General features: G+C 42.4%; 1 protein-coding gene across 6 annotated transcripts in view; it reads right to left on the reverse strand.

Moving 5' to 3' along the window:
- YEATS2 (YEATS domain containing 2) overlaps nucleotides 1–24,761 on the reverse strand; it is an 87,128-nt gene extending 62,367 nt beyond the window's left edge. For 5 of the 6 annotated variants that reach the window (XM_089672341.1, XM_089672340.1, XM_089672339.1 and 2 more), the window contains exons 1-10: nucleotides 24,606–24,761; nucleotides 24,172–24,291; nucleotides 16,466–16,563; nucleotides 14,638–14,730; nucleotides 14,317–14,547; nucleotides 11,362–11,468; nucleotides 10,352–10,513; nucleotides 9,879–9,990; nucleotides 9,161–9,205; nucleotides 2,462–2,618 (exon numbers count right to left, since the gene is read on the reverse strand). In XM_089672341.1, the coding sequence (XP_089528467.1) occupies nucleotides 2,462–2,618; nucleotides 9,161–9,205; nucleotides 9,879–9,990; nucleotides 10,352–10,513; nucleotides 11,362–11,468; nucleotides 14,317–14,547; nucleotides 14,638–14,730; nucleotides 16,466–16,563; nucleotides 24,172–24,271 (1,105 nt within the window). In that variant the 5' untranslated portion in view covers nucleotides 24,272–24,291; nucleotides 24,606–24,761. The remainder of the gene's footprint in view (nucleotides 1–2,461; nucleotides 2,619–9,160; nucleotides 9,206–9,878; nucleotides 9,991–10,351; nucleotides 10,514–11,361; nucleotides 11,469–14,316; nucleotides 14,548–14,637; nucleotides 14,731–16,465; nucleotides 16,564–24,171; nucleotides 24,292–24,605) is intronic. The other variant, XM_089672337.1, reaches the window with a different exon arrangement.
- Between the last annotated feature and the right edge of the window lie 1,771 nt (nucleotides 24,762–26,532).

Genomic DNA, 26,532 nt, shown 5'->3' on the forward strand with positions numbered 1-26,532 from the left:
ACTCCTGTGTTTTTTGACATCCAGTGCCAAAGAAGTCTAAGGGGCTCATCCTCCTGCATCTCCCAGTCTACAGGGCTCTACAGCGTATGGTGTGGCTGGGGAGAGATGATTTGTGGTGCTGGATGTCAGCACACACAATAGTTTGTGCTGACATTCATCATTAGCAAAAGTTTTGTATCTTGGTAAATCTGCATCTGTGGAGGGGAAAAGTTTGATCTGTTAGGTGAGGAGAGCACTTACTCTTTGATTTCTCACTGGAACAGACAGAGAGGGAAAATCCAACGAGGACCTGTTCCAGTGACAAATTGTGTAAGACAAGATTTCCCTTATTTGGAGAAAAATGAAGGAAAATCTCCCAAATGGGAAACAAACGGGCCCAAAAAAAACCCATTAAATTCTTGATGGGATATTACTCATTATTGCTTTAAATATATGCAGGGGAATGTTGCTGCAAGCACTCAACTGCCTTGTACTGCTATGGTACAACTGAACTTTTGACAGTGCCCCAGGAGTCCCCAAAACTGGAGCACTCTGTTACACAAACACCCTCACTTAGGATGTCAGATTTTGCTTTGCTGCTCACTACTGTTCAGTGTTGCTGATCATCACACATTAACAGGAAGGGTTGGTCAATCCCAAGTTCCTAGGTAAAGAATATATTTGTATAATAGTCCACCTCAGGTTTCTCGACTTCTCAGGTGGTCCAGAAGTTAGAGCTACATGGGCACCCAGATGTGACAGCTACAGCATCTGCTTCAAAAATTTTTTATAAAAAAATATACGTACCTTACACTGGAGAGAGTGACATTAAAGTGATACTAAACCCGTGTTTTGTGTTTCTTTTTTTTTTAACAAACATGTCATAATTACCTGCTTTGTGCAGCGGATTTGCACAGAGCAGTCCCGAAACTTCTCTTCTCGGGTCCCCCACTGGTGATTCCGGGTCCTACCTCGTGAGGAATGCCACCATAGCAAGCCACCTGCTATGGGGGCACTGGTACATGCTCGTCCCCGAGCCCCGTTCCCTGCGTTCATAATTCACAGCACAGGCGGACTCGGCCCTGCCCCCAGCTTACAGGCTGAGATTGACAGAAGCGGGTCAACGGCTCCGGCTGCTGTGTCTCAGCCAATGAGGGGGGAGAGACTTGGGAAAGTCGAGTCTCCTGTGCACATCACTGGACCGAGTTCAGGCTCAGGTCAGTATTGGGGTGGGGGCTGGGGGAGGTGCTGTACGATGAAGGTTTTTTTTATCTTCATGCATACAATGCATGAAGGTGAAAAGCTTTAAGCCTTTAGAACCACTTTAAGGTACTTCTGGTGATCCTAAGAACATCGAGTATCTCACCGAAGAACTACTAGAAGGGCTGTAACTTAATCCTCACCTGTGCACTGCGGGTTGAAACTGGTGAAAGGTAAATATATTATTTAACTTTTCTTCAGTTTTTTTTTTTTCCCCAGAGGTGTTTTTTCAAAATATGTGATGCTGCATTTTAAGATGGGGAGAGGGGGGGGGGGATCTTTTAAAAATCAGACCTTGCATTTTGATTCAAGGTCCACTTTAATGATTTCATTTAGATGATAATAGCAGCTCAAGGGCTGCAGAACTGAAGAGAATTGTAGCCATGCCCTATCATTGTCTTCATCCTGCAGCTCTAGCTGCATCTCTCTCCAAATAGGACAAATGCATAGAATCAGACAGTAATAGCAGACAGAACAGTAGAGTGAAGTGAAGTCTAATATGGCAGTTATTCAGGGGCCTTTTTACCCCTAAGCATAAGTAAATTATTATGTTTTGGTGTATGCTGGTTTATCTAAAATACATACAATTTCTATGGAGTTGGAGTGTCCAGTATAATGCTAACTATTTTTATTAGATTTTGGATAGAATGGGGAAGTGTTACAATTTCTGGCATGCTCTTTATTTCTGCCGCTGACCTCATTGGGGAGATTTTCCCTCACTTAATGTCCCTGTAATGCCAATGCAAGAAATGAAGTCCCAATTAGAGATATAGACTGTAACAGAACGTTAACAGAGGCTATTACAAAAAGATTTGGCTGGGGTGGATTTTAAAGCATTGTCAGCAGCCATGAGGACAACGTGGCTAAAGGACTGTACAGTTTGGCTATCCTGTCTGGAAAGCACTTTTCAAGTTTTGGTTAGGGACCTTTGAACCCACATACTATTGTTCACAGAGCACCTGTGTCCAATCTTTTCTTAGCTCTAAACAACAAGTAGCAGAGTAGAACCGGAAACACACTATTTGTAACAAAGGTCACTAGATCATTCTCAACTTTGTTGTTTCATTATGCTGTAGACATGGGGCAATGTTAGTTATTTACTGAATTTTAATTTAATGGTGAATAAAGAGACTGAGTGCCTTCTCACATTCCTATTGGAAGCTTTGTATTTCTCTCTCAGGCTTTACGGGAAACATTAAAAGAAAATGAATAAAACAGTTACCTTTTTCAGCCAATTCATGGCTCCCTTTGTTAGGAGAAGATGTTTTAACTATAACAGGTCCTGGAGTGCTCCCATCAGACTGAGTAGTTTCATTGGAAGATTGTGAATACAGATAATCTTCGCCAAGGGAATGTCTTAGAAGCTCAACTTCAACAACCTGCAGATTATAGCAGACATTAAGGGGTATTAGAAACCGTTAGAAATCCAGATTCAGCCATATTGGGGGGGGGGGGGGCTGACAAGTGTTAATCTCACCATACCTGCTACAACTAACTTGTGTTAACTTTTAACTTAGACACAAAACCTCCTTTATTAATGTCTTTATTCTAAGAAAGAAACATTCTATTGTATTCATCCCTGAGCACCTGGAACCTAGTAGCACAAACACACACTCCTTTACCCTTTTATTTCCCCTCAGAGTTAATAATCACTGGTCTGCCTCCCAGATAAAAGGGGCAGTAGAAGCTATCCCTCGGTTTGAGCTGCCATAGAGGAGGTAGAAATTATGGGCAAACCAATTACTGTTAGTTGAACAGGTCCACAAACATGTTCAAAACTCACACACCATCACCGTAAAATATACTACCCATTACCCTTTAGAAAAATGAAATTCTGTGTTTGTGATTAAAACTGTAAGAAGCTTCCTTGAGCATGCAGAAAAATGGAGAGTTGGACCACTGTTGCCACATAGAGTTCTGTGGTCTAGATCTACAGCAATCAGATACAATAACTACACAGTGTCTGATCAAGAATACTTTTGCTCCCTGAGCAGTGCTGTTGATTGGAGACTATGAACTGGGTGCATGGGACCGCTGAGGACCCAGACTGACACACTATATTCAAAAGCAGCATTTCAGCTCTTCAGCTGGCTTCAGGTGCAGAGCAGCGCCTAACAGCTTCCATCACGGCCAAGTAACATAAATAAACAAAACCTATATTCTTTACTTGTTACACAGCCTGTACTTCAGTAGGGTTTAAAAGTGGTTGTAAACCTCAGACATGAAATATGAACAAAGCATATTCCTTTATAGCACAGGTGTCAAACACAAGGCAAAAGAGCCAAATCCGGCCCTCCAGGCCATTTCATGTGGCCCTCAGACCTCTCCTGCAGCTGTGGCACTCCCTTGTCTCCACCTTGTCTCAGCAGTCAACAAAAGTGAGGAGGACAGATCTCCTTCTGCCAGATCATGCTCTTCTTCATGCAGCCACAGAGAAGCTCATGCAACCCCCCACCCTTGGTCTCAGCAACTGACAGCAGAGAGGACAGAACTCCTCCTACAGATCCTGGAGGTCTCTGTGCAGCCGCAGCACCCTAAACAAAAACCCCCTATGGCCCAACAGCCTGTCCTGGGAGTGGTATCCGCTTATGTCAAAACCCCAATTGTAATAATAATAATAATGAGGGGGAGGTGCATCCAACCAATAGTAAATGCAAACCCCTCCCCCCCACAAAAGGATAAAGCACCTCAAAAGCTTATAAGTGGTAAATATTTATTGCAGACTTAACAATAAAAACATGTCATTTATTCAGTGCATATATCCCATACATCCCATCCCCATTTCCCCTCAGTCCCACCCAGCCAACCCCCCCACCCTGTACCGACCCCACAGGAGTCCCACCCAAACTACCCTACCCCTCCCTCCCAATACACCCCAAACTCTCCCCCTCATATTAATTAAAAAACAAGGGTGATTAGGGCCAGCCCCCCACTAGTCTCCAAGTCCCCCTTCCTGTGCAGGTGTAGACTCTCCCTGAAAGACCCTGCTGTGATGTATGCTGAAATCCAATAAGAACCAAGGTATATCCGGCTAGTGGTGTAGGGGCCACAAGGTGTATGTCCTCAGCGGAGCAAAGCAATAGACAATAGGGCAACAGATATGCCTCACAAAGAATACCACAGTTCCATATAGAGTATCAATGCTCAAATCCTCCTAGTGTCCTCATCACCAACACTGGAGCTTTCCAAAAAGGACGTATAAGCGGCAATTGACAGGTCCAGCCTACATCCAGGTAGCTGATTGACTCTGTATATCCATAAGCTGTAGAATAAGTCCAGCATTCATACAGTAGGGAAATGGAACAGTCTCACCATGTAGGCCCGAGAACATCCGTTCTATATGCTGGTAGCTGGGTATATAATCCAATCGGATATAAACGGTATCCTTAAATTCAGGCAGCACAACTTGAAAAAGTCTCACAGCAGGTCAGGAGAGCAGGCATGCACTCCAGCTTCTCAGCAGGGGATCGCATGTGGAAGGCGGAAGTGATCCCTTCCGCCTACATGTTTCATCCCTCCCACTGACCGGGGCTTCTTCAGGGGTAGCTATGGATTGGATGGCTGTAACAGATCTACACAGGGGCGGACTGACAACTCATGGGGCCCCCGGGCAATAGGGGATCATGGGGCCCCTGTGTCCTCCAAACTCAAAAAAGCCTATGAAAAAAGGTACCAGGGGCATCTCATGGGGCCCCCTACTGACCCCAGGCCCTCGGGCAGTGCCCGAGTTTCCAAATGGTCAGTCCACCCCTGTATCTACATCATCACACTAATGTTCCACCTCTTAATGCAGCCACCAAGGACAAATAGGAACGCAGGAATATTTCTTATTCATATCTCTGATTCCACAGTCACCAACATTTCATAAATATTAATAGGCAAATAATCTCTCTTTAAAGGAAAGGCTGTAAGGACAAGTCGTTATTAAGTCCTTAGGGACTCATTGTATTTAATAAAAAGATCCATCTTGCCTCCTTTTGCAACAGGATCTTATCCTTATCACCTCTCCTTTCTAACCACGACAACTGGAAGATGGCTGCACATTTTATACCTTTCAAGGATGAGTTATGGTATTGTTCGAAGTGAATAGTTATTGGAGACTCATCATCCTTGCTTGTAATACTAGCTAGATGTTCACCTATTTTACGTCTGAGTTCTCTATTAGTTTTGGTAATATAGATCTGATTACATGGGCATACTATTCTATATATTACCCATGACGATGAAAAATTAAGGAAGGAGTTATTGGAATATGTTCTCATACCTGTAGAGTCATGGAATTCCCCAATCTTATCGACATGTCTACATATGGAACAGTGTCCACATGGAAACATGCCTTTTGTGGGTGGTTGTATATACATAGGTTCATTTCTACTCCTTCTATATTCACTACGGACCAATGTGTCACCTATAGTGGGGGCCTTTTTTGCTAGAATCCAGGGCCTTTTCCCTATTTTGTCCAATAATCTGTTATCTAATGTAAGAATGTGCCAGTGTTTATTTAATACAGATTTTAATTGATTCCAATGTGTTCCATATCCAGTAACCAACCCAACTTTATCCTGTTGTTGTTTCTTTTTAGGTTTGTTATTTTGTAGTAGCTGTGTCCTATCTTGTTTTAGTGCTTGCACTCTACCTTCTAGTACCGACCTGGGATATCCTCTCGCTATGAACCTCTCCTTTAGTTCCTGGCTCTCAACATGATAGTCATATATATTAGAACAGTTTCTCTGACTCCTGAGGAATTGTCCATAGGGGAGTCCCTCTAATGAATGAGCAGGGGTGGTGACAGGTAGTGTGGAGAAGGGTGTTACCCACTGTGGGTTTACGAAAAGGTAGTAGTTTCAATTTTATCTCCCACCTTTTTTATTTTCAAATCTAGGAATTCCATTTCACATTGATCCATTTTGTATGTTAAATAGATATTTTTATCATTACAATTTAATTCTTCTATAAACAAATGGAATTCTTCCGTTGACCCTCTCCAAGCTACCAGAACATCATCCATATAGCGAACCCACATAACCACATGGTCGTAATATCTAGGGGTTTGCATATATTACATTTTTCTCCCAGCAACCTAGGTGCAGACATGCATATAAGGATGCACATACTGCACCTATCGCGACTCCCTGAGTTTGGCGGTAAAATTTTCCGTCAAACAAAAAAAATTATTATGAAGAATAATGTCTAATAATTCTACCAGAAATTCATTATGTGGGCCCCAACAATGGATGCTTAAGTTCAAGCCAATCTGAGATTGCCTGAATTCCTGTCCAATGGGGGAATGGACGTGTATAACGATTCCACATCCACCCCCACCAGTAAGCAGTCTGCTGGTACCTTCAAATCTGCCAATATACTCAAGAGATGCCTCGTATCTAGGACAAATTATGGTAATGCTTCTACTAAATGCCTAATTCTTCTGTTTACATATTGCCCCAAACGTTCTGTAGGTCCCCACCTACCACTAAGACAATAGGTCTCCCAGGTGGTCGAGTTAGATTTTTATGGACCTTAGGGGTCACATAGAAGGTGGGAATATTATATTCCTCTATATGCAGATAATCCCGCTCTTTCTTCCCTATTAGTCCTACTTCAAAGGCTCTCTACAGCTTGTAATTGATTTTGATGACAAGGACGGGAAATGGACTGTTGACACATCTCTCATAACACGATTCATTATTTAATTGTCTGTAGACTTCAACAACATATTTGTCTTCCTTCCCAATCACATTCCCACGCTTGTCACTAGGCTTAATCATGACCTCAAGAAATAGTCCCAGTTCATCTCCCTAATATCTCTAGTTGCTGCCTCCAAAACTGTCTGGAGGTATCTATTGTTGGTTATACTCGCAAAAGTCTTGGACTTATTTGACAAGCCGGATGGTGGTGGTGGATCCAATATATTTGAATCCAACCAGGTATTGCCCTGTATATACTCAAGCTCATCGATATCCTTAAATTCAATGTCAGTGGTTTCTCCACTGTCCTGTACCTCCTTATGCATATACATAAGCTTAAAGCTGACGCTGCTAAAAAAGAGACATAAATATTTATAGATTTCGAACTGGTCCCCAGGACAGCTAGGTGAAAAGCCTAAACCCTTTTGTAGAAGTGATGTATGCTCTTTTTCAGTGAGGTTGATTATATTCAGGGACGTACCTCTTTTTGCTATTTCTATTTGGCATGTCTTTGCTTTTGCTTTTTGGTACTCTGAGTCACCATATTCTTCTCTGTTCTGTTGGCTGTATGTGTTAGTTGTTCCATATGACCCCGAATGTTTTGTGTATCTCCTCCGCCTCCTTTTTCCTCTTTTCCTTTTTCTCCTGGGGTCCCTAAAAAAGATACTGTTTTGGCTGCTTCCTGATCTGGAGCTGTTCCATCCTTATTCCATAATCTAGGTCTACTCCTGGATCTACTCCTACCCCTTCTTCCCTGTACATCCAATATTTGTTCATATTCAAAGTCCATCAAGTCGCGTTGGATTTTTTTATGCTTCCTCATTTTGTGTTCTTTTTAGAACCCAAGCTATTTCTTTTTTCAACTTTTTGTTTAGTTTAATGAATTCATCTAAGTCTTTATATCCCTCAAAATCTTTTATACTTTCGTAAACTGTTCTTCTATTTCCTTTAATTGTATTTTCTCTTCTTCAATTATCATTTGCATTATATGTATACCATGTGTAATTGCCATTTTTTAAAGAACAGCTCATTATGTAGATGTTCTGCTGGTGTAATTCTTTCCCTAAGTCCCCAAGGGATCATATTGGATTCCCCATAAGACTTCAGGGAAACAATATTCCACTTCCACCTTAAATGTTTAAACGTCAAATCACTATGTACCCTAAAGAATACCTATGGATAAACCACCAAAAAGTGGATATCAATTGGGAGATATCACACGTGGAGTAAACAGTCCTAAGAAAATGTGATGCACAGACAGCTTCCACACCCCGCCCAAAAGAAAAAAGGGTGGAGAGGAGCCCACCAAAACCGGGGGCCCAGTATTGAGGGAAGGATATAGAAGGGGGAGGGAAGAGGATGCGGACACTCGTAGAGAGAAGGCCAGGGACACAGGGAAGGGGAAGAGAGGGAGGAGACCCCTCCCCCTATGGGTACATGCACCGAAAAAAATATGTCATACGTTCTATACCACTCTACCTGGACTTGCAGGTGTAGCAGCCCCTTGTTTCCAACTCCCCTGAAGACTTCAGCTGTTGACTCCAGCCCTCCTTTGGTCCTCCTCCAGACCCTGCACTTTCTGCTTCACAGCTCTGCTTCACAGCTCTGCCTCCAGCTTCTTCCTGGCAGCAGCACAAGGTAAGGGGGGGGTGTGCACTGTGATGTAAGGGAGGATGGGGTGCTCTGGCCATCTAGTCTTACAAATACAATCTGCCCTTTGAGGGCAACCATAATGCTAATGTTGCCCCCCATGAACGAGTTTGACACCCCTGCTCTAGAGTGTGTACTTGTCTCAGTTAAGAGCACTAGGTGTCATTTCTGTCTGCTTTGTTCCTCTGCTATCAGCATGAGTCACTTCTAACAGGTTTTCCTGACGCCAGCAGAAAAATGGTGACAGGGGAGGGACCTCCAACAGATTGAAAGCCTCAGCTCTGTACCTGTGAGCTGTGTGGAGGGGAATATGTCCCTTCCCCCCAATCAGCTCTCAGAGCTCCCCTCACTAGGATCTGCAGAGTGTAACTTCAGCTCTATACCCCGTTTTTTTCCTGAACTCCCAGACAACCTTTAAAAATGTAACACTTTGAACGGATGCAGAGAAGACTGAAGATAGACAGGTACAACTTATATAGGAGGATTAGTTTTATCTCTGTGCATCACCTCAGGCCAGTCACTTCACTGGGTATATTAAAGGGTTTACAACCACTTTCCGTATAAAAAGGGCAAACAAAAAAGCTTACCGTTTCTGCTCCTAGGGTCTGCAACCCAGTGTAAGTTCTGTCCAGCTACAAATGTACAACAGAAAAAAATTTGTATTAACAACTTTAAGAAATATTTAGCGCACATCATAATAAATTTATTTTATACTTGATACGGTTTAAAAAGAACCTCTCTAAAAATGCAAGCCAAAACGGATTCGATCTCCCATCTGTAATCACAGCTCCACCCTGTTTGCTGTTACACAAACCGTTCTTGATCTTGGGCCTGCTCTTTATGTCGAAAATCCTTTTAAGAAAATTATTTTTGTTGTAACTACATTTACTGAGAGACCCTGATCCTCAACTTCCTATTCAGTCTTTTTAAAAGGTAATCTTATTGCACTTTTGTTAGCTGGCAAAGGTATTGTGCACTATCCACTCTATTTCACATAGTAGCCTCTCTCAAGACCCAGCGCATTCCCCTTAAAGTGTACAATACTTCAATATGAACATGTTGTAACTTGCCAACAGGGAATCCATCAGCCATTTTGTAAAAGTCAGGGTGGTTAGCCTTTTAGCCTTTGTTCACTCACAATCTGTCTTTTGTCTGCATCAAAACAAATGGGCACAATCGAGAATCTGGGCTCCAGGGTCATAGTACTTCACGCCCCCTTTTTTCAGCGAATTTAAACAAGATTATGATAAGGATATGTACTGGAGGTGTATTTCAATAGCCAAAATAATTGTGCCATATCTGTACCTTCAAGTTATGTATGATATCTATCCGCTTGTTCTGACTGTCTTTAAAGTGGATCTGCACTCTCACAGGAAATTCACCCCATCCTCTGCGTGTTAAATGGAAAGGAGGCTCTCTAGAAACAAAGCAAACTCTATCAGTCACTCAAAAATAAAATATAAAAATATGAACAAAGAAAAGTGATTATAGCAATCTCAAGTAATGATGTCCATTTTGCCAAGGTTTTATTATGTTTATTAGTAGTAAAAACACATAGACTTCTTTAAATGGCGAGTAGCTGCTGTTAAGATTTTATAAATATCCAGCAAGACAAAAATGTTCCCTTATTTAGAGACTATATAAGTTGACCAATGAAAATATGACTGCCTGTAGTTCCTACAGAATATTTTCAAAACAAATTATCAGGCATATGTACATTTTGTTCCAAGGCAAACTTTCCTTGCATGCATACAGCAAAAAATCATGTTGGAGCTCACCTGACTTCTACAAGATCATTAGGCTTGTAGCTTGGGTGCAGGAAGAACCAAACCTTTTTCACAAAGTGATCAATGCTTGGCTCCTTTCTAGATCCACGTACATAGACCATCCACTTATGTGTAGACTGATCATTTTCTTCCCGTTTGTCAGGAGGAATGTACCTTAAATCAGAAAAAAAACAAGTAAATACAATTTACATAGGTAAATATTTAAGCATTTCTACTTTTTGGAAAACCTTTTTCACAAAATAACACATTATAAGCATTACCAAGACAGTGTTTTAGCTGACATAGAAATAAGTCATGGTCAATATTCTGTTTATAAAAATCAGACTGAATTAGGAAAAAAATTAGCTTGTACCTGCTGAGCTAATGTGTGTCTACTACATGGAGGATGTAGTGTTCAGTGCTAGCGTGCATTTTATTCTCTTACATTTAAACCAATGCTAGTACACAAAGCAGCAACATTACACCCCAACACGTCTGTATGTTAAAAAAATTACTGGGCATGTTATATAGCAATGTCTAGTGCATTAAACACTACCAGAACATTTACTGCCCTGAGATGCCATGACTGCTCTATAACATGCCAAGGTTAAGCACAGGTGCCAGGTGACAAAGTCTCACAGTAATCTAAAATGAAGCCCCTAATGCCACAAGCTTGTAATGTGGAGAATAGATATTGGACAATCACATGGAAACAGGGTATTTGGTATGAAATGATCCAATCCTGTACCCAATATAAAACTTGGAGTGAGGATTGGTCAAAACAGGGTTATCCTAGTGAGGGATGAGAATCTCCAACTGCAAACGCGTTTGTTGATTTTGCAGCTTGCTTTTGAGGAGACCTCTACCTTTCTATAGTTAGGCTAGTCTACCAAAAAATCTCCAAACCAATCACAGCAAAAAAACAATAAATACATCGTTTTTTTAAATAGTAAGGATATAAAGTATACATTCACATCTTAAAGAACAAATACAAAGCCATCTGCAGATGACAGTAAACATACTTTGAGACGTTTCCAACAACCAAAGTTTTCTTCACAAAACGCCTGGAAGTGTCTATGGATCTTGCAAACCCAGCAGTTTGATTGTCATTTTCTGTTGGCACGGAATCCTAAAAATACATTTCAAATGTAATGGTTTCATAATTACAACAGCTTTAGAATAAGGAGCTCGCTAAACAAAACCAATTAACATGATAATCTGCTTTTCTTGTAAATCTTGCAACCACCTCCAGAGAATCATGCGTACTGACAGCACAGCTTGGACAAAACATACTAAAACACTTTTACGTTTTCAGTGGAGTTTTTTTTTCTGTGATTTAGACAGGTTCAGCTATGACATGCAGCACAGAAGGGACAATAATTTAGCAACTCAATTATGATTTTAATAACACAGTATATTGGGACACCAAATTCTCTTGAGTTCTACTGATATGCGGTTATCCCTCTGATGTTTTTGTGTGATTTTTAATTATTTTTTGTTATTAAGAGAATTATTGAGTTACTACATTATTGGCCCTTTTGTGCTGCTTTTCTCTGTGTTTAACTTTTTCGTGCAATTGAGAGCCCTCACTCCTCTTCAAGCAGGCAGGCTGCATTAGATTGCTAATTGGTGTCAAGGTCACTATTGAATTGTATAGACAAAGACTACCTCCATGTCAACTGTATGAGTGAAACTGTGATTTTCATATATTATTCTGGGTGCTTAAATGTGCTCACATCACCACTTCAGTAGTGCAGCCACACTCTGGGTTATATTCTTGCCTATTCAGACAAAGTTGAATGCTGTAAGCTTTGCAGTTTTTTTGTTTTCTAGGCAGCTTTGACATGCTAGTAAGAAAAAGTATCTACACAGAAGAATATTTCTGAATTTTTTTATACGGATGGGGCAATAAGTAGGAAAAAAAAAAGCACAACAAAATATTTTTATTGCAACCTAAAAGGTTGTAGTTTTTCTACAACTGTAATGAGATTAAATTACATAGTCATCTTAGATTCAGACAGTACTTTGTGTTGTGTGAAATATTGTGCAGAATTATAACAGGTAATTGCCCACAACATCCAGATTTCAGTAGGCTAACATAACTATAAATGAAATAGTACAGGCAATTAGGTACAATTAGTTACTATGCTTTCACTTGCCTGAATATCAGCTATTAATAGTATCATTATACAGTATTTATATAGTGCCAACAGGTTGAGCAGTGCTTTACAATATAAATGGAGACAATATAGTTACAACACGAGAGGGTTAGCAGAGCCCTGCTCATAAGAGCTTAAAATCTCATATGGTGGTGTAAGTGGTACAAAAGGTAATAACTGTGAAGTATGAGCAGATGAAACAACTGAAAGTTCAATTGTTAGGTGGAGGCAGGATAGGTTTTCCAGAAGTGAGTTTTCAGGGATCGCCTAAAGGTGGACTAAGTAGGACATAGTCGGACAGAGTGAGGTAGAGAGTGGCAGAGGATGGGAGATGCTCTGGAGAAGTTCTGGAGGCGAGTATGAGAGAAGGAGACTAGGAAGTTAAAAGAGCAGGAGGTCCTGAGAGAAGCCATGGTGCTGTAGCTTGGGGCAGAGTTGTGAATGGCTTTGTAGGTTGTTATTATTTTTAAATAAATTTTTTGGCCAATCGGAAGCCAGTGGAGTGGCGGACAATGAGCAGTTGCTAAGGTAGATAAGTCTGGCAACAGCATTCATGATAGACTGAAGGAGGATATCCTTTGTAAAGGTAAGCCTATGAGGAGGGAGTTGCCATAGTCAAGGCAAGAGATAACCAGGGAGTGAATGAGTAGCTTGGTGGTTTCATTGATTAAAAAGGGTTGTATTTTAGAGATGCTAGAAGTGAAGTCCACAAGCTTTTGACTGCGATTGGATTTGGGGTGAAAGGTCTAGTCTAGAAGTGCACCCAGTATCCTGGCATGAGGGAAGTGAATGATAGCAGTAGTATTTGTAGTATTGATCCTGATGGAAGTGTTAGGGAGGAGGACTTTATGAGGTCGGTTATAGAATGATTGGGTTTGAGGAAGTGGTATGACATCCATGTCAGTTAGTAATGCAAGAGGAGAGGAGCGAGTGGAGGTGTAGAGAGATAGATTTGGGTGTCATCAGCATAAAGATGATATTGGAAGCTGTGGGAGTTTATTAAAGTGGATGTAAAGGCTCAAGGTTTTTTACCTTCATGCATTCTATGCATGAAGGAAAAAAACCTTTTCTGTGCAGCATCCCCCACCACAAATACTCACCTAAGCTGCCTCTCGATCCAGCGATGCGCACTGGAGTCTCTGCTAGCCCGGGACTCCCTCTCATTTGCTGAGACAGAAGCGGCAGCCATTGGCTTCCACTGCTGTCAACTGCAGCCAGCGAGCCAATGAGAAGAGAGAGGATGCGGGGCTGGAGACAGAGATTAGGGGGATTTACTACGCATGCTATGGTGCTATCCCAAACTGTTTCAGTACTGGCATGAGATTGCAGATGAAAATTTTTCCCACATGTGTAAAAACTAATAAGCACTTGGGAGGAGCAAACAGCTTGCAGGGTATTTCCAATTTTGGTAGAGAAAGAGTTGGAACAACAGGTGCAATAGGAAAGTCTTTGCAGCCTTGGTGGCTCTAAAGGACTGTAGTAAAACATTGGCCAAAAGGGCAAAAAAATAAGCCACACCCACTGGAGCTACACTCCGATGACAGAATAGGAGTACAAAGCAACAGGATTCCAGGCTGCAGACCAGTGCTGCACCGTTAGACCGTACAATGCATGCAGCCATGAGGAGAATGTGAGCCATGACAGCAGTACTGTAAGTGGCAGTATAACCTAAAAGCAAAAGATAAGGTGTCCTTCAATGGATTAGAAAAATACACTTATGGTCTCCCCCAGATGTGTTTTACATGTAAATGCTGATATACTTACATATGTGCACTTATTTATTTTTGGTGCATGCTACTAAAACCTCAAAATTCATACCTTCCCCAGCTTTCCTTCTGCAGAAGAGGTCTCTTTGTGCCCAGTTTTGGGAGCTCCATGACAATCTTTATCTAGCAGCTCACTGTGAGTACATATAGAGTCAGTCTCCGAATTACTGACAGAAGGGGTGTCTGAACGGTGGTTTGCAGGGGATGAAGCTCGTGAAGGGGATTCCAAGAATTTTTTGATAGATGGATGATTTAGAATTGTGGGATCACATGCAGAGGTGCCCTGGGGAATACAAGAAAATATCTACTGTAATAACAAAATTTTAAAAATGTTGATTAAACTTTTAAATATCCCTGAATAGAATTTGCTTACCTCATGTCCTTTACTAAACCCTGCAGAAGCATAATAATTAGCCACAATGTATGCTCTGAGTTTATCCATCATACGTCTAGCTTCATTCAGCCTCTAAATAAGAAACAAACAACAAGAATGCTGAATAAGATTGGGCCAAAATAGCACAGGACAATTTTGTCTGACACCTCACACACAATAAATCCTATATGTTTCTAAGGTCAAAGAACTTTGACAAGCAACTTGCTGCTATAGACGCTTGAGGACAGGTAAGGCTTTAGAAAGAATATTTTCACTTTACTGATTTATTCTTTTAAAGCATGCAAAAATTCACATCATGTTAGTTTGTCACCATTCCACTGTTGAGTGAATAAAGAAACCACTCTTCCCACAGCTGAACAGCAGCAGCTAGAGTTTTACTCTAACTTCCACTAAACCCCAGTGCCAACACATCTTAGTGACATCACACCAGAAGATACCTTCTTCCTTTCAGCTTAGGCTGGTTGTAATAAAATGAGGACAGTGTCCCAGAAAGCCAGTCTAATTCTAGGTACAGGTCTATGAAGCTGAATGCACCCACGTCCATTGGCAGAGACATCACCGAACTAGAAGTATATCAGCCTCATTTGCACAGTGCCAGCCCTGATTTAACACATTGCTTTTAAGAAGAGAGCATGGGAATAGAGTACACAGCACATAATGGGCTGTACACGCCACAGGTTCATAAAAGTTTTATAGGTTCTCTTTAAAGGGAACCAGTGATGATGAACTACAGGAGCCACTGCCTTCGATTGATGCAGGTTCCAGGGCTGTCATCCTCATTCTGGCTCCTTTACCTAGCAAGGAACTGAAAAAGGTTCAGAATTTACTAGCTGGACTGTTTTTGTTGTGCCAGCTTTACCTTAAGAGTGCAAGATAACTACATATTTTAATATGTAGGTCCAGACAGTATCCATAATTTACCCCAAACCTCCCTTTTTCCTTCTTAAGCATGTCCCTACGTTTTTTTGTTTTATCTTGTTCCTGTGGCAATAAACTTCCTGTGACATCATCAGGCTTGTAAAACTCTTGTAGCGGCAAGTGCTGGGAGCTCAGTTCTCACTGATGTAGGCTATCCCCCAAACAAGTGTGTACGTGGAGTGGGGTGGAAGATAGGAGTTTTATAGTCTAACTGGTAACCCTAGTAAGGATTGCAGTTTAACCAAGACACTGTGTTGTCAACTCAAACAGGAAGTTTACCGCTGACTGGATTTCTGGCAGATCAGCAGGTATTTTTCTGTACATGCAGAAAGAGAAAACATGGAGAAATCATCATGTATTGCAGAGGAACTGAATATGCTTTTTTTTTCTTTTCTTTTTGCAGTGACATACATTTTAGGGACTTCACTTGCAGCTCACTGTGGTTATACCATACTTATGAGTCCTTATGTTATACATTTTTAGGAAATATAGAAGCTCAAAATATAAGGTGCCTCTAGCTGTCAATGCATTCAAAAGAACAAATACATGGCTATTCTTCAGGTGTATTTATTAATGAATGTCCTGTTTAGCCTAGGAGTCTCCTTAATATGTAAACAGATAAGTCTCTGTATCTCACTCTGATTCTGCTAAAATACCATAAATTTATTACAGTCTCTGCACTAATCATTAGCAGCATGAAGAGACAATAACAACATGATGCAGAGATGGGAATATAGATATAAAAAAAGGACCCTTAAAGCTAGTCTTATAAGACGAGCACAAATACATGCGGAATATTCTCCAATAGATCTTGTGCATAAGATTCACTGATTGGTTAATTTTTAAAAAAACACAAGTAGATTTTCAGATACCATTATGTTATTCTTACCTGATCAATAACTTCAATCTCATGTTCTTTATTCTTCAGTTCAATAGCGAACTGATCCTTAACAACTGATTCTATTTTCAAGATTGCAGCATCTCGAGCTATATCAGCAGGAAAATAAAAAGACATTTAAAGTCAACAAACATTGATAACAAGCAGTAGCACATAGTGCTAATGATAATCAAATTAATACGTTTGGGAACAAAAATGCCATTTCACAAAAATATGTGCCAGTTGTAACCGCTGTATGCTAGTCAATCCAATATGTAGCCATTATTTCATGAAGACATTTACAGCTGGCCCCTTTCTATCTAGGCAAAAGGGATGAACTTAGGTGTGTTCAGATCATAGTCTGAATCCACGTGAGCTATCCTGCTAGGAAACGGTCATTGCACAAAGCCAATCAGAAGCATCTGAGGTATTCCCAGCAATTGGACCAATACGGATTACAGCTTCCTGGGGGGCTCACTCATGTGGGTTTCGACTAGGATCCGAATTATGCCTGAGCTCATCCCTACTGGGCAGCAGTCATTTGCTCCTGCACTCAGCCAATCACTTTGAGCAACTTAAAGTGAACAGTATGGCCATTACAGTGTTTACATATTGTTCCAGTGAACATTTCATCCATAAACTATAAAGCATGGATGCATGCAGCTTTGTTGTATGTTGATCTGTAATCATGTTACATGCACTGTAAAATAAAAGTTTTGTTAACTTACATTTGTAGGAATTGTATTTCCTCCTTTTCTTAGGAGTCTTGTGACGTAGCCAGTGCTTCCCAGTTGCCCCCTAGGAAGGCCACCTCACTAGTGTGCCTTCCAGGGAGTTCATGGGAGTAAAGATCTGGATATGGAATCCCAGGGCAAAGCTTTTTTTCTCTCTGATAAACAAAAAGGTTCTCATCTAGAGCACTAAATGTACATGTGTGGGATCTTCCAGAATTCCAAGGAGAGAGAGAATCCTCTGCCCTTACTGTAAGTGGCCACAGGGATATGAACAGTGCACATAAAAACACTGAAGCACAGAAATTATGTTTTAATTTGCCATTTCACAAATGTTTTAAAGGTGCCTTTGATTTTTAATGATTCAGGTGAAGTTCCTCTTTAACCCTTTAATCTTCAGAGCCGTTTTTTTTTTCCTTCACGTTAAAAAAATAATTTTAGGCTGGAACATTAGTTAACCCCCCAAACCAAAATCTTCTGAAACCAGAGACCCTGGCAATAAAATGGGGTTAGTATTTATAGCAAAAAATACACTAAAGTTAATTTTAGGGAACATTACTCATTTTTTTTTTTTGTAAAATATAAAAGATGATGCTGCACTGAGTAAATAGACAATAAACATGTCAGGCTTAAAACTAAGAGCTCCTGTGGAATTTTCCATAAGAATCACTTTAAAAAGCCCATGCATGACATTAGTTCAGAGTATCCATAAATAATGACCCTAGAATTATTGCTCTCACTTCGTCATGTCCAGCTATATGTAACGCAATCAGCTTTTTTATGCTTACACGTGTGTTTACTTTCGTATATGTACTTAACTTTACTTTTATATAGGGAACCAAACGTCCCATATGTGACAGCATTTTGATATGACAGATTCTCTGATCAGACCCCGGTGATGTACTTGTCTTCAATTAAAGTTAATGAAGCGCAGATCGAGCTCCATTCACTTCTTTTCGGGTCACACCTTAACCCAGCAGCACCCACCATTAGCTTCTTTTCCAGCAACCCCTCTACCCAAGGGCACTCACCATATGGGTCCTAGGCCCACAGTTGGGACAGCAGAGCCCCAGAAACAAAATGGGGCAGTGCACTATTCTGTGGAAGTGAACAAGTGGCTGAACAGCCAACAATCGGCATGTCAGGTTTCACATGCGTTCCCAGCTGTGTGTACGTAAAGCACTCCATTGCTGCTGACATATGACATACGTCAGTGGTAGCGAAAGAGTTTAAGACTGCTTCACACTAGCTTAGGGCCGTGCTGGAGGGTTTCAGAGGGCAGTACCTTGCGTTATTACAACGCAAGACATAGTTTACCTTTTTTTTTTTACCTGGAGTGCTATGAAAAAATGCAAACCTGTTGAATTTTTCCACGCAACAATTTTATGCAGCTGTCACCTGCATTCCAGTGTTAGCAGGGCTTGTAGAAAAACATTGATTTTAATACAAACTTGAAAAAGCCCTTATGCTTATCTAAACCTAAAAACAAAATGTCTAAGGACTGTAATCAGTCCTTAGATGTGATGGCTGCATTCGTTTTTTTCTGGTATTTTTACTTGCCAATAACACACATCCTGTCCTAGGGAGACAACACTCACTGATTGCACTATATTTGTGGAGAAACAGAGTTGTCACCCTAGGCTGCTCACCTGATTTGGAATACAAACTACACTCTTGGCCTCATCTCCAATACAGAAGGAGAAGGTAAAGTGTACAGATGTTACAAGGGCACTGGAACTCTAGCAGGATTAATGGGCATTTTTCTGTACTTTAAAAAGGAATGCAACCAACAATTGTAATGACTTGAAAGCTATATTGTACACAATTTTTGTTCTTGGCTTTAAGTACCCTTTACCAAGCAGTAAATGAGTTTTAAAACAAGTCCCTAAAGTAAAGGCATAAGTAAACAAGGTTTAAAGAGGTGCCTCCCCACTGCTGTTTGCACTAAATTAGTGTAAATACCCGTTTTCAGTTCTCCGAGGAAATATGTAACCATACAGCTCTATTTGTTGTGCGTCAGCGAGAGGCTTGCTGAAGCTGATCGGAGGGAACTCTCTCTCCCCCTCGACAATGGATGGCACACTGAAAGCTGATGGGTGATGTCATGGCTCAGTCCATTCAGTTGTCAGGCCTCTCAATGGCACAAGACAGAGCTGTGTGGTCATGTGAATGTGAAGGGCTTTAAATTTTGTTTATTTTAGACTTTCCTAAAACTTTAACAACCTCTGTAGGTACTGTGCAGCAATTCATCCTCAAAGCTCATAGCATATGCTAGAACTTAAAAAAATTGGTTAATTAAGCTTGCACTAATATGTTGATACAGGAAACAAGTGAAAGTAGCGTGCACCACATTAAAAGAGCAGATAGGCCTGTTTCAGGTCTATCTCTACCAGTTTCTCTTTCATAGTAAAACAGAAAGTGCCGTGGGTTTAACTAATCAAATCTAATTAACCAAAAGTACATGGCAGTTATCAGTATAGAAACCTGCCACAGATCCCACTAGCTTGGACCTGACGTACAGGATTTGAACCTTTTGGAGACAGCTCACATCCATCTCACTGTAGAACTCCTCCTCCTCCGTTCTGATCCTAGCTGAACAGGGATGGCCAGGGGAATCGGAGCAAGCATACAACAGGGAGCAGATCACGCCAAATAACAGAGGGGCTTGCGCCCTTTTGTTAAAACATAACTGAAGTTCCACTAAGACAAGCCTCGGGCAGGCAGCAGGGGTATGGAAATTATTTAACAGACTACTTGTCCAAGGGACTCAATTGGTGTCCCATTATATAAAGGGTTGCTTTTTCATTAGGCAGAGGTGCTTTTAGAAATGTCTGGGCCTTTTAAAAACGAAAGGGGATTTATGGCAAATTAAACTTTTAGAGCCGATTCACACGTGCGGTGCGGATTGAAGCTTCGGTTTCACAGCTAATTGATACAGTAGTTGTTCACTGGTTTAAGTCAGGTTTACATCAGGTTCAGGACAGGATTAGGTCGTTGTTCACTGGTTTAAGTCAGGTTTACATCAGGTTCAGGACAGGATTAGGTCAGGATCTTATCCTGTTCACACATGCACTTTAGAAACGGTTCCCATAGAAGTCAATAGCCTGTAATCCGCACGTGAACCTGAAGGCACTGCTCAGAAATTGTACAAGATTCTTTTTCAAACCGCACTGAATCCGCACTGCCAGTGCACCAGACACAGGTGAAAAGGCACCATAGGAAGCAATGTTTTTTTCACGTCATGTGGACTAGATATCGTTCAAACCACATCCAATATGCATATATGTGAACCGGCACTTAAAGTGTTACTAAACCCAGGACCCTACATTCACTATATCTGGTCTCCCACAGTACACAGAACATGGAAGTGCAATTATTTTAGTAGATTTAAACTGCTAAATACCTTTTCTCATCAGCAGTTAGAGCAGTCTTGTGACTTCTATCAGTGTCCAGCAGAGCACGTTAAAGTTTGTAGAATGAGTTTTCATTTTGCTCTAGGACAGGGGTAGGCAACCTGAGAGCCGCAGGACTACAAGTTCCATCATGCCTCTGCAAGTCATAGCTGTAACTGTCAGTTTTGTAATCTTTGCAATGCCTCATTGGAAATGTAGTTCCACAACAACTAGAGAGCCACAGGTTGCCTACCCCTGCTCTATGAGGATGCAGGACCCCTGTCCTCTGTCTGGACAGTGCTGATTGGCCCTGTGCTACTCACATGCACACTCCCAAGTAAAAAAAAAAAAAAAAAAAAAACCCTCTCTAGCAATACACACCAAACTGAGCATGTGCTGAGTAACTCCACACGATATGTCTTATCAGGAGATAAGAGGGGGACCTCAGAGAAATCAGGATCAAACAGTCTTTTTGCACAATGTGGAGAATTAACCCCTTAGGATCCACAGTGAGTGTAACAAGCATGCTTTACTGCATATACAGACTGATTTTAATGTTTTTAACATTACGCTGTGTATATTTACTCACCTCCTTGTCTGTCTTTAGCACTACACCCAGAGACTAGCAGGGAGGGCAGAGTGATGAGCACCGATTGGGTGCTCGTCAGGAAAGGGGAGTGTCAGGCTCTCTTAATACTCAGGAGAAGTGAATCTGCTGAGTGAGTAATGAAGTGCCGGCCCCAATGAGAAAAAAAAAAAAAAAAAAAACAGTTTACCCTTGCATACGGAAACACTTCGGTGCTCAGTACTAGTGTCTGCTGAGCAGCCAAATCAAGCTCCTTTCCGCTCCATTAAGCCATGTTCACACCTGGGTGTTTTGGGATTGCAGCAGAATTACTGCGATTCTGTTGCACCCTCAAAACACTTGCTTAAATGTAATTTCGAATGGCACCTAAAATGCGGTGCGCTTTTGCCGTGATTGTCATGTAATTTACTGTGTGGCAATCGCGTCAAATTGCATCATATGAAGCTTGTTTTCCAAAAAGTAGCAGGAGCTTCTTTTGGGGCGATAAGCTTCACACAATTCAATTTGCTGCGATTGTCATGCCATTCGCATCATATGAAGCTTGTCACCCTAAGCAGGAGCTTTTGAGGCACGTTTTAGGTGCCATTAAAAAATATGGCACATGAACCTGTTTTGCAGACGCGGGCAGAATCGCAGAGATTCTGCCGCGATGCCAAAATGCCCAGCTGTGAATGAAGCCACCCTGGTTCACACATGCGATTCTGGATGTGCTTTCAAATGCACAGATTCGCATAACAGGCTAGATATTATGTGTTCCTACTGAGTTGGTTCACACAGATGCGATCCACAAGCATTGCATTTTGAGTGCTATTACAAAAAGGGTCCTGTGGGAGTTTGTAGCGGTGCATTCCAGGCTCGCAAGCAATACAGTAGAGTGGCGTTTTTGCATTGAAGTCAATGGGACACGATTATGCATTGAAGTCAATGGGATTGCTTTTTAAATTGCAGTCAATGGGACTCGATTATGCATTGAAGTCAATCGGATTTTTAAAAAAAATTTAAGTCAATGGAAGGCAGTTGTAGAGAGAGAGAGCTGGCAAAATCGCACATGTACTAAAGTCACACAGAAACGGAAATGGTATTCACAAAGGAGCATTGATTTCAGCACACGTGTGTGAACCAGGCTAAAGAGGCTACTTGCCAGAAGCAGGGCTAAATATAAAAAAATAAATAAAAACAAAAAAAACACCTGCTTGGCACTTGGAACTGTATGTTCAGGGCATCGGGCAATATGATTTGCGTATCCCTGAGGAAGACTATTAATTGCAGAAGAGACATGCAAGAGGGAAGATTTAATAAAACTGATGCATAGTAACCAGCTTCCAGGTTTTTTCAAAGCTTAATTGAACAAGCTGAAGTTAAACCTTTGAAGTTCACCTTTGGGGACATGTTACGTGTTCCCATAGCCTCAGTAGCGCCCACCACCCCCCCCTCCCTCTGATAGTACGGGGAGACTTCTCCCCGTATTGTCTATCTGTCAAATTTGAAAACAGTGTGGCTCCGCCCACATAGCCACGTCTTTCATTCATGAACTTACGTGAATTAATGAACTGCAAGTCCCGACAGCCTTAACGGCTGTGGGCTTGTAATTTTCAATGAACTACCACCGTGCTGTGGAGCGTTGTGGTAGTTCACTGAAGCTTTCTGTCAGAATATCTGCTTGGCCATACATCTCGTATGGCAGATATTCTGACGGGTCTGCAGGAGACCTGCATAGCATCAGCGATCTACTGATCGCTGGTGCAATACTCTCCAGGCTCCTTTGGACAAAATAATAAATGCACATTTTTTTTACCTGCAAAAAAATGTGCATTAATTATTTTTGTCCAAAAATCCTTTAAAAGCCAGTTGGTTACTTTGCACAGCTATACCAGATTCTGCGTGCTCCAGTTTTAGTAAATCTCCCCCAATGTCTCTTCTGCAATAAAATTCACCTAACTGCCCAGCTCAGCTTACATCACAGGCATGATCCCTGAGATCCTGCATATGTGCACGAGTGACATCATCCCACGTTGGTCAATGAAAAACAGCCAAAGACCGGAACCCAGAGGAGGATGCCGGTGCAGGCAAGGGATGGGGACCACTGAAGGACAGGTAAGGGACGGGCACCACTGAAGGACAGGTAAGGGACGAGAACCACTGAAGGACAGGTAAGGGACGAGAACCACTGAAGGACAGGTGAGGGACGAGAACCACTGAAGGACAGGTGAGGGACGAGAACCACTGAAGGACAGGTGAGGGACGGGGGACCACTGAAGGACAGGTGAGGGACGGGGGACCACTGAAGGACAGGTGAGGGACGGGGGACCACTGAAGGACAGGTGAGGGACGGGGACCACTGAAGGACAGGTGAGGGACGGGGACCACTGAAGGACAGGTGAGGGACTGGGACCACTGAAGGACAGGTGAGGGACGGGGACCACTGAAGGACAGGTGAGGGACGGGGACCACTGAAGGACAGGTAAGTGACGGGGACCACTGAAGGACAGGTAAGTGACGGGGACCACTGAAGGACAGGTAAGTGACGCGGACCACTGAAGGACAGGTAAGAGACGAGGACCACTGAAGGACAGGTAAGAGACGAGGACCACTGAAGGACAGGTAAGAGACGAGGACCACTGAAGGACAGGTAAGAGACGAGGACCACTGAAGGACAGGTAAGAGACGAGGACCACTAAAGGACAGGAAAGTGACGAGGACCACTGAAGGACAGGTAAGGGACGGGGACCACTGAAGGACAGGTAAGGGACAGGGACCAGTGAAGGACAGGTAAGTGACGGGGACCACTGAAGGACAGGTAAGTGACGAGGACCACTGAAGGACAGGTAAGTAACAAGGACCACTGAAGGACAGGAAAGTTTAGCATTTAATTCTAAGCTAAATTTGCTCATCTTAAAAGAGTGGTGCAGAAACAGATCCTACGCCACTCTTTGTAATCCCCCTTAGCCAGCTGAGTACCCAGTGCTTTGAGAATGAAAATCTGCTGGAAAGAACGATTTCTTTATCTACCTGATGTTTCAATGGCCTTATGCCGCTTGTTCTGATGAACGACCGATATATCTTCATAATCCGGGTCCTTGCCTTCAATGGTTCTTTTTATTCCAGACATTTTCTTTCAGGAATATTTAACTGTTGGGAAAAGAAAATTGAGTATCCACAGAGATGATAATATGTATATACCGGTAAAAAGTAGTCACTCCATCCTCCTACTAGGTACCAATCACTACAAATGGCCTATCCTCCCTAGCCAGGAAGGCTTCACTTTCCAGCACTACAGTAAAAGGTTTCTGCAGATTGGTTGGTATACACTTCTGCACATGGCTCTTTTGTTAAATTAGCCCAAAGATATACGATAACTGCTCTTGGAACACACATGGTACATGCATATCACGGCTGGCAGTGAACTGGTTAATCACGAAGCCGCTCCCCCCCTATACACATACGCAAAGCACGGTCTGCCTGGCCCTAGAAGGGTTAACTCGCCGCACTGTATTGCTCTCCCGGCATAACACAGGGAAGGGCCCACGCGTGGCGAGATCACGTGATCACAGAGCAGCCTAACATCCGGCCTTCTCTGCTTTGGGTTTGGAACGAGGCGTTCGGCGTGCAGCCCCTGCGAGGATTACCAATCTCATCGTTCACTCGGCTCAGTACTTCTACGTCAAGCCGCGATCACCGTGGAAGCCATGTTGGTATCTGGCAGGAATCAAGAACGTGGATAAGCTGCAGTACATGTGTTTTTTCTTTTGTGATTTTAAGAGTTAATGTGGTAATATAATGCACACCCACAGGACAACTGCAGCCTAGGATTCCAGAGTCCTTTATTTCCCGCTGAGTAAATGAAAGCAATGAATGGGTGCTGTGGAGGAAGTCCTGGGTTCGCTGTGGTTCTGAATGCAAATTACCACCCCTGAAGTTGTCTCTAGCCAGGACTGGTTTTGTTTTGAATGTTGTGCAGTCTGTGTCCCATTGGGGAGATTTCCCATCACTCTTTTTCAGCGACACAACAGGAAGTGAGAGGAAATCTCTCCAAAGCAAAAGGAAATTCCTTGTCACCAGAGTAGGTGTTCCCTCTGGAAGGTGTCTGCTAACAATTGTACAAATCATTTGCCCAGTGTCCTAGATTTTGAGGAACTATAGTTGCCAACTGTCACTGATTGCCCAGGATAGTACCGATCATTTAAATGATGTCCCGAAAATTGGAGATCAGGGTGGGGGCAGCCTAGTGTTGCCACCTCATCCCTTTAAAACTTAACATATATTTATTACATAGGTTCTGGGGCTGATTAATGTGGTAATTAAAATCACATAGCGCCTGATGTGCATTAAAGCGGAGCTCTACCCAAAAGGGGGAAATTCCGCTTTAAGGACTGCTCCCCCTCTCCCCATTAAGGATTGGCACCTTTGGGGAGCGGGGGAGAGCAGGTACGGAAACGGAAGGTGCCCTCCCTCCCTGTAGTCTTTTGGGACGTGACAGGTCCCAGCAGACTACAGGACCATTCATGAAGCGCAGTGCTACTCACACATGCGCAGTGGGTACTCAGCTGTGAAGCTGCAAGCTGTCACAGCCGGGTGCCCACACTGAAGTTGCCGGCCTCCTGGAATACAGGACGGCCAATGAAACGAGCTGCGGGGGACTCACCATGGGATCCTGGGACAGGTAAGTGGCTGTTTTTGTACAGTTTTTGTAGCTGCTGATTTTTTTTTTTGGATAGGTTGAGTGGAACTCCGCTTTAAATTAGCCTCAGAACCTGTGCACTTAATATGTGTTGGGTTTTAAAGGGATGAGGTGGCAATCCTAGGGCAGCCGCAGAAAGGGCTTCCTAACTTCTGCAACAGTTCCATTTGCTCAGCGAGAAGGGGGGCTGCAGCAGGCTGGGGGCTTTTTCCATTTTTGACAGAGTAATCTTCAGTGCCACTGTTTCTTTTAACTAAACTCCTGGCCACTGTTGTCTCAATCCGCCGGATTGCTCCGGCAGATTGATTTAGAAGTGTCCAGGACATTAGTTTAATTCACGGTAGTTTCTGTGCTACAGATTAGTCTGCCGCACCTGAATATGGAAAAGTAGTCCCCAGTCTGCCTGTAGTGTTCCCCCATTGAGCCCCCTCGGGATCTGCACTTCTGTCAGCCATGAGGGAACTGCTGAACAAGTGTGAACAGTAGAGGATCCTGCCACAGTGTGCGCTGTGCAGCCTTCTTGGGAAAGTTTGTGCCTGCATGAAGGAGCAAGCCAGGTAAGCTCTTCCCTGGGGACACTGCTTGTCGTCTTTTAAGACCAGAGGTAGTGGATGGGGAGGCTGGCTGATACTTCTCTGAGCTCTTACTACACAGAACTAATATTTCAGCTGCAGGCGACAGTGACAAGAGCA

Source organism: Staurois parvus, unplaced genomic scaffold (assembly GCF_062004578.1).
Source record: "Staurois parvus isolate SC_StPar_1 unplaced genomic scaffold, SC_StPar_1.0 ptg000126l, whole genome shotgun sequence".
NCBI lineage: Eukaryota > Metazoa > Chordata > Amphibia > Anura > Ranidae > Staurois > Staurois parvus.